Source organism: Trichogramma pretiosum, unplaced genomic scaffold, assembly GCF_000599845.2.
Source record: "Trichogramma pretiosum strain Unisexual culture from Peru unplaced genomic scaffold, Tpre_2.0 scaffold144, whole genome shotgun sequence".
Classification (NCBI taxonomy): Eukaryota; Metazoa; Arthropoda; class Insecta; order Hymenoptera; family Trichogrammatidae; genus Trichogramma; species Trichogramma pretiosum.
In genome coordinates, this window is record NW_019640822.1 from 144,254 (window position 1) to 153,165 (window position 8,912).

Consider the following 8,912-nt stretch of genomic DNA (forward strand, 5'->3'; position numbering starts at 1 on the left):
TGTGAGAATTGGACATCCTCTATCACCATACGCATCACACGTCCAATGAGCTAATAAAGTCATTCCGAGAATTAATGTAGATTTTTTCAAATCTACTTACAAAGTAAACAAAAGGAAGTTAAAAGATGTCAAAGTAACATTCAAGTATTAGGCACGATGCGCCTACAAATGATTTCTCTCTAAAATTAATAAAAATTAACCAATCTTAGCATGAAAAATCGTTAATTACACCGCTTCATTGATGTTCATACTCGCAAGTCTAATTATTACGTGTTTAACAAAGATTATACGAGTGAGCTACTTAGGGGATTCAAACAGTTCCGAGTTTAGTTTGCTTAATTGCATTTTACACTCGACTGACCAAATCTAATAAGGTTCGAATGAGATTCGACCGAGGCTCCTCGTTCGCCGTATACAATAGATTTTGCATCACAAGGGGGTAATAATCGTGGCTCTTCTCGACGCCATCAAACAAAGACGTACGGCATCGAAATGCAACGGAGATTATTTCGAGCTTATACGCATATACGCATCCGAGAGCACAACGACGCGCAGAAGGTATATGTAGAGGAGAATTAGCAGCGACGCGCGCGATATGCAAATCCGGGGCTAATAATAAATGCGAAACTCGCGGGGAAAAACTTTACAAGGCAGCGAGAAGAATGCGGTCATAGAAAAACGTGCTCTCGAGCTCTCGTTAATTTTCATTTTATTTCGCGCTTTATGTACAATTCGTTCCTTTCACGCGACCCACGCACGGACTTGCGCGCGCGAACGCGAATACTTTTCGTCTTCTCTTTTTCTCTTTTACTCTCTATGTCTCCCTGTCTCTCTCTCTCTATATATCTTTTTCGCGTACACTTGATTATCTCGCTCCTTTCGGGGCGCTCCACATTGCACACTCGCTGGGAGGTCCACGAGCAATAATTTCACTTCTCTCTCTGGGTCTCTCTCATTTTTAATCACGCCTCTGGCCTCTTACGCACGTGCGCTCCAACGTCGTACACAGCGTGTACAAATGTCTGCGAAGCTGACAAGGAGAGTAAAGGAGAGGAATTGCAGCGCGAGACATTGACTTGAGTCTTGAAGGACCAACCTCGCACTCGGCTACACGCTATTTTTTATACGGTATTCCGACTTGCTTAGCACACGTAGACTCATAATTCGTTCTGCAAGTGTTGCGCAAGCAGCAGCAGCAACAGCAGTATTTATCTAGACGAGCTCAAGACTCGCCTTTTGGTAGCGATCAAGAGATGTTATAACAAACAAGTTGGAAAGTCAGAAATAAATATGAATTTTTATTGCCTGGTTATATGAAGCAAAATTATTCACAACGAAAAGAGAGGAGGGTTAACATCTGTAAGATAAATGTCATAACTAGCACAGCTATGTGCTGCTGTAATTACGTTCTAGCGCTATGGACTACCGATTAAATTCGTTCGACAAAATTTAAATTTTCGCGCATCGACGCTCGTTTGCGCTCTGCGAGTCGAGTTTGTATACATATTTTTGACGCTGAAATGTGCCGCAGTTTTCATCATTTGAACTAGTCGGTTTTCACGAGCAGAAACAAAATAAACTCGCAGAGTCATTGTTGTGAAAACTACTGTTCAAATTATTATATTGTTGGTGTTTTTCATTTAATTTTATCAAGCATCGATCACTAATTATAAATTTTAATCGATCAGTAATAAATTTCTAAAAGCTACCAAGTGCGTGAGTTAAAATGTCAGTAAAACAAGTAATGGAGTCTTCTACTACAATTACTTCTGATGAGTGTATCTATACGTGGAAAATCAAGAACTATCGCTTACTAAAATCAAAAGTTGGAGAAAAAATAGAATCTCCCCAATTCGGCGTTGGGAGTGATAATAAAAAATACTTCAATCTCGAATTATACCCTGCAGGAGTAAATAAAGAATATGCAGGATACTTATCGTTATTTCTTAAACCCGTAATTAATTCAATAAACATACCAGATAAGCTCGTATGTAAATACACATTATCAGCTATTAATGATAAAAAAGTTGTTCAAAAAGTGCCAGATCATCACGACTTTGCAACTACTGGCTTCGTAGGCCGTGGTCGGGTACAATTTTTTGAACTGAAAGATATTGACGAATTAATTTCTTTGGAAAATACTGTAACTATTCAATGCGAATTAGAAATTTTCAAGGATTATGAATCTTCATTAGATTCCGAAATCATCTACAGTAAAGATGTGACAATGGACAGAATGAAATTCGATTTTTCTTTTCTTTGTGAAAAACTCAGTGATGTTAAATTGATAGTTGAAGAACAAGAAATCCCCGCGCACAAAATTGTATTGTCAGCAGCCAGCCCAGTATTTAAGGCCATGTTTACACATGACATGCTAGAAAACCAGAGCAATACAGTTGAGATAGCTGACATTCCTCATACTAATCTCACTGAAATGCTGCGATACATTTACACAGGGGAAATTGAAATCAAAGAGGCAGGTAGTATTATTGAACTTTTAGAAGTTGCCGACAAATATCAAGTTGATTGTTTGAAAACAAAATGTGCAAAAATTTTGGGTACTGATTTGTCCACTGAAAATGCGATTGACATTTTAGTAGCTGCCCATAAATACAAAGTAAAGAATTTGGAAGATGAAGCAATAAAGTTTATCACAACTCACATAGAATCACTCTCCAATTCCGAAGATATAAAGGAAATAGATGATCCTGATCTATGGGCAAATTTAATGCAATCAGTAGTTAAGTCTCAAAAAAATGCATCTTAACTCTTTTTTGAACATAAACGTAGTTTTTAGTAGAATTTGATTTATTATTGAGTATGTTGTAACTCAACTTTTTGAGATATTATCCATGGAATCTCCATTTAACTATCTATTAATTGTGACTCAATTCTAGCATTTCTAGATTAAATGCATTGTACAATATGAATTTTGCAAACTTCATATCATTAAGTCTTTAGTTGTTTATTGACAAAATTAGACTATTAACATTAACAAACTGTTGTTTAAAAGACGTTTATTAATAAGTATTTTGTAAAACTAGCACTTTAAGTTTATGACATAATTTCAAACGCAATTTGTAAAGTTGCAGAGTGAATAAAGTATATAATAGTGCATATTCTGAAATGACCTTTGAAATTCATTGTTTCCTTCAATTAATAATTTCATTTTGGTTTAATCAATAATAAGAATTGAAAAAACATATGATTGCTAAAATTGCAAGTAAAGCGAATGCGCGTGAACTAAACGTCGCTACGCACGAATCATCAGTCGAGCCCGGATGCGCTAAAGTCGACATATGAACATGTGACGGATGACCGTTGTCAATCATCGTGCGGCGTTATACGAAGATTCCGCGTGCGTCGATGTATCGAGCAGCGCTTGAGAATTCTCAGTACCAAAGACGTTACACTAATAAACGTTCGGTATCAAGCAGAAAACACCAATGCAGCGAAGTAAGGGCAGCACCTGACGCCTGTGCCTCCTCGAGCGGACTATCGATATCATAGCCGCGTATTGTTATACACGTACAGTCGAACCGAAGCACGCGTCCGCTATACGGCTATTTACTGCAGTGAGCACGTTCAGACAGGTTCACGAATGTATCTCGCTTGAGAATAGGTCGGATGTATGAGTGAGGACTGAGGACACGCATCAGAAGTTCTTGTGCCCGCAGCAGTGAAAAACATCGTGCGACCTACGCTCAAAGATTAACAGGGACTTACAAACACGTTTGTCAAGAGTTGTGCATTAAAATTGGTGGGACATCTGACATTATGTATATTAGATGATGGCGCTTAGCACGGCTATCGACAGTGAATTGTTTTTTTAGTGTGCACATATCTTTGCCGCCGAAAAGTGCTGCTATACTTTTGCCATTTGAACTATAGTCGCTTCTCGCAAACTGAAACCAAATTTCAACCCATACGCCACTGTGTCATTGTTGTGAAAACTAGTGTTCAAGTTATTATATTGTTTGTGCCTTTTGTTTCATTTTATTAAGAATCGATCAAGTTTTAATCTATCAAGAAATACACTTTTTAAAGCTATCAGATACGTGAGTCAAAATGGCTACAGAGCAACGAATAGAGGCTTCGACTAAAGTTACTTCGGATAAATGCATTTACACGTGGACGATTGAGAATTATCACTTAATAAAATTAAATGTTGGAGAAAAAATAGAATCTCCGCAATTTGGCGTTGGCAGTGATGATAAAAAATACTTCCTTTTGCGATTATACCCTGCAGGCAGGGATGCAGAATCTGCAGAATACATTTCGTTATTTCTTGCACCTGTAATTGATTCAACAAACAAACCAGATAAGCTCGTATGTAGATGGACACTGTCAGCGATTAATGATAAAGAAGTAGTTCAAAAAGATACAACGCATTACGATTTTGCGAGTGATAAAGACTTACGTGGATATGGTTCGTCTAAATTTTATAAATTAAAAAATATTGACAAATTAATTTCCTCCGAGAATACTGTTACTATTCAATGTGAATTAGAAGTTGTCAAGGAATTCGAATCCTCATTGAAATTATACAATATCAACATTGCAAATCAGATAAATAATAAAATAAGCTTAGACTCATTGTTTCTTAACCAAGAATTCAGCGATGTTAAATTAATTACTTCTGATGAAAATGACATTCCAGCCCATAAAAACATACTTGCTCTAGCTAGTCCAGTATTTAGGGCTATGTTTACACATGATATGTTAGAAAACAAAAGCCATTTTGTTGAAATAACTGACACTCCTTACAATGTTCTGGTTGAAATGTTGCGGTTTATCTACACGGGTGACATTGTAAGTACCAAGGTGGATATAGTTCTTGAAATTTTAGCAGTGGCTGACAAGTATCAAGTTGATAGTTTGAAAATCAAATGTGGAAAAGTATTATGTGATGCATTGACAACTGATAATGCAGTCAAGATTTTAATGGCTGCCCATAAACACCAAGCAAAGTATTTGGAAGATGAAGCAATAAAGTTTATTACAACTCAAACCCAATTACTCTCCAATTCTGAAAAGATGAAGAAAATAGATGATCCTGATATATGGGTGAATTTAACGCAATCAATATTAAAATCTCAAAAGAATTCATCTTAGTTTATCATTATGTCTAAGAGAAGTTTTTACTGGAGTTACTTAGTTTTACTATTTTTGCATTATAACCATTTTACAATATCTCTTTTTGAATCGTTGAAGAAGACTTCAATTTTTGTTTCCAAGTAGACTAAAAATATTTACTATGCTATTGTTGTAAACCCATTTGAGGTATAGCGAAGATCTTTTTGTAAAACTAGCACTTTAACTTTAAAACATAATATTGAACGCTATGTACAAAGTTGTAAGGTAAATAAAGTGCATTAATACGTTTCTTCAAATGAAGTCATTTTATTCAATTTATCATTGTGTTCAGATTTAATTAATAATAAAAAGAAAAAACATAAAATCAATCAAATTGTTTGCTAACAAAGAGGTATTAGACTTTTAAAATGCTCATAGGTACATCTGGAAACATGGTTTTGAAATGTTATAAATAACAGAAGTGATTATCTCAGTAAGTATAAGAATCAGATATAACAACATACCCATTATTTATTATTCTTCATAATTAGAATTATAAATAATATAAATTATAAATGATGTAGGGGACTTCAACTTTTTTAACTGTTCAAATCTTTTATTCTAATATTTACAAATGTGAAAAAGTTTATGAAAAAAAGGAACGAGTTTATCTCAAGTCTTCAGTAAAAAATGATCAAGAACTTTCTTACATTGATAAAATAATTTTGTAAGACCATAATAAATAATAGGTATCCAGTATTTGATTTCATAAGTACAATAAAATTTAACATTTAAAAAGGGCTAATGTCATGAAAATATTTCGCTCCTGTCGATGCATACAAAAAGAAACTCGAGGTCACCGATTCTAGTATAAAACGTCCTCGTATCGCTTTGAAGGGATCAGAGGCAGGGGACAGCTTACACCATCCGGATAAAGACCATAAGTATCGTTCTGTGTACATCTACGCCCTGGTGTTATTACGTTCTAGCGCCGTGCGTACCGTCAATTAAATTGAGATTCATTCGACGACATTTCCAATCCCTCGCGCAGTTTTCCGCGCGCCTCGTGCGTGTGCTCCGCGCATATCCTTGCCACTCTATATATCCTTTATAGATATACATAGTGCGTCGGGCAAAAAGAAAGGCGCATATAACAGTCGTTAGAAAGTTCCGCGGGCATAATAAAGCTTGTTGCAGTGTACCGAATACGACCTACCTACGTATACCTAACTCGGGCGCGCTCCCGCCGCATATGAGATTGCTTATATTACTCATACACACTAAGTAAGTTAGTAGCATCGGCTTGAAATAAGATTGATGTTGTTGATTGCACGTACATTCAGCTTTTGCGCGGCTGTATACGACTCGCCTTTTTACGCACGCTGTTCTATGTCCGTCTCTCTCTGTTTACTTTTCTTATCGCTGCTTTCTCTCGTCGCGCTTCTCCCCTCTTTCTTCCTTCCTCTCTAGCCCTCGCGACTAATTCATAATATAAAGTTTATTTTCCGCGCGAATATATGCGGCACGACTAAGATCGCGCGACGCGACTGCGCTTATTACCACTCGAAGGAAACATATAAAACCACTTAAACCTACATATATTATACGTATACGCGCGATCGTAAAAGAAATTCAGTCGTGCGATATGCGCTGCCTCCTTGCGCTCGAGCTAAAAAAAAAAAAAAAAACATTGTATGGCTTTAGGAAAGTTATAAAATGACCCTGTGTCTGTGTGCTTGGATTACGCTTGGCGCTTGATACGGTTGTAATATAAAATAAAGTAGCATTGCCAAGAGGTAAGGACTTTGACGATCGATTTTTCGAGTTCATTAAGAAAAAAAAAAGATACTCCGGAAAATAAGAACAGACAACGCTTGTTACAGTGTGCGTATGTATACACACACACGTATACGAGGCGAATCATAATTTCTCTCTCCCTGCGCGATTTCTCCCGGCTGGACTTTTGGTAATGCGACTTTATGGCTTCCAAGGCACGTATCGCACTGGATCAACAGTTACATTATACGCTCTCTCCGTGCGCCGGGCCACTACACTACTACTCCGTACGCGGGCTTTATTAGCACTTTATTCTCGAGCAAATAAAATTTCACACCCTTGGGCTCCTCCTCCTCCTCCTTCTTCTTCTGCCCCGCTGCTGCTCCTCTTTTCGAGCTTTTCGAGCGCGCGCGGCAGGTTCTATATTGATTTTGTATTCATGATAACGCGCGCGCGCGCGTATACCGAAGCTTTTGAGCTTCGGCGCGATCTCTAAAACGGTTCATAATTTAGTTCGTCGCTGTACCCACCCAGAATTTGCGAAACCAATTATACTAAATTACCGAAAAATTTCATGGCGCATAATTAATTATGCAAGCTCCTGTACTCACCAATTTGAATATATTTGAATGAAGAAACGATATTGCTCGATGCTTACCTGAAATTCATAAAAAAACATATAGGTTAATTATTTGATTAAATAACAATATTAATTTATTTGAATGTGTTTTAATTACTTTTTGTAGCGCGTGAAATGGGTGGAAAGAATCGTCGCGTCAAAAATTAAAATTTTCAAATTTATTTAGTTTTTTTTTTGACATGCAAAAAAAGCCGATTAACTCCTCTGGCTCTCTGTCTTCTGCTGAACTTTCAAAGATAAAATAATACTATACTTCATGACAAGGTAAAAACGAGGGCTGCACGAGTCGAGACACGCACAACGGCAACAAAAAATAGCATATGGACAATGAAATATTCATTAAAAAGACGTTGAAAAATTCATGGGGCAAGATAAAACAAAATAAAATATATATTAAGCTGCACTTTTTTTTCTCGGCGCAGCGCGAGATCTTTCGGCATTTTTCCGCATATCAGAGCTATTTCATAAACAACTATTTTCAGCGCGCGTCTCGTTTTCGCTCTACACGCACGCCGTATAGTATACGGAACGTAGATACATAAGTCTAGCTTTTTGCGCGCGCCTGTTTCTTTTTTGCGCCTTTATCTGCCTCACGTTCTCTGCACGCGAAGAAAAATTTTACATTTTCATTCGGAGAGAGTGAGAGAAAAAAAATAGCACTCGTGCCTTGGCGTATAAACAAGCAAATTAAAATACTGCCTGCTTCTGTTGTTGCAATGCGTGTGCGCGCGCGCATACGTATAAGCTCGACACATACACACACGGACAACCACAATGATACAAATACACTGCGCGTATAATTTTGTACGTATTCGTCCTTCTTTTCAGCAGGCGTGTATAATTCCATTGTCAGCTCATGCTAACAAATTTATTAAAGCGACTAAGTTGGCCAAAGGAGAAACGCACACACACACACACACACATACGGAACGAAGCTCAGTGCGATGGGAATGCGAAAACAGTGCGCAAGCTTATATATATTTAGCCAAAAGAGATCCACCCCTGCAGCGCCACACGAGCGCGCGCCCATTATAAAAACAGGCCTCAAAGGGGTGCTACTGCTGCTCGCGAGCAGATTCGCGCGCGGCTTTGCAGTTTATGCGCCCCCGGCGCTGTGATTGTGTGCCTCTCCCTCTCTCTCTCTCTCTCTCTCATCTCTCTGTTGGCTCCGTGTATATATTTACAAATGCGTGTCGCGATTCACGCGCGCCCGTTGCAAAAAGCTGATCAAAGTACACGGACGCAGGCAGCAGCAGCAGCAGCACATGTGGCGTGGGCTTTACAACACGACCGTGTCTGGCTTTTCTTTTCTTTTTTTGTCAACGTTGCGTCGCCGCGAGTTGACTGCTATATCGAATAGCAGCGCGCGAGGGCACTGCGCCCGTTTGACCGTGAAATTGTCGCGCGCACGTGATATCGA

The 8,912-nt window shown here is 38.1% G+C and overlaps 1 protein-coding gene across 1 annotated transcript; it reads left to right on the plus strand.

The window, feature by feature from the left end:
* The first annotated feature begins 1,569 nt into the window (after nt 1-1,569).
* On the plus strand, nt 1,570-5,306 carry LOC106658114. The gene is made up of 2 exons (XM_014379935.2): nt 1,570-2,758; nt 4,081-5,306. The coding sequence occupies exons 1-2, from the start codon at nt 1,727-1,729 to the stop codon at nt 5,113-5,115; spliced, it is 2,067 nt and encodes a 688-aa protein (XP_014235421.2). The 5' UTR covers nt 1,570-1,726; the 3' UTR covers nt 5,116-5,306.
* The last annotated feature ends 3,606 nt before the right edge of the window (nt 5,307-8,912 follow it).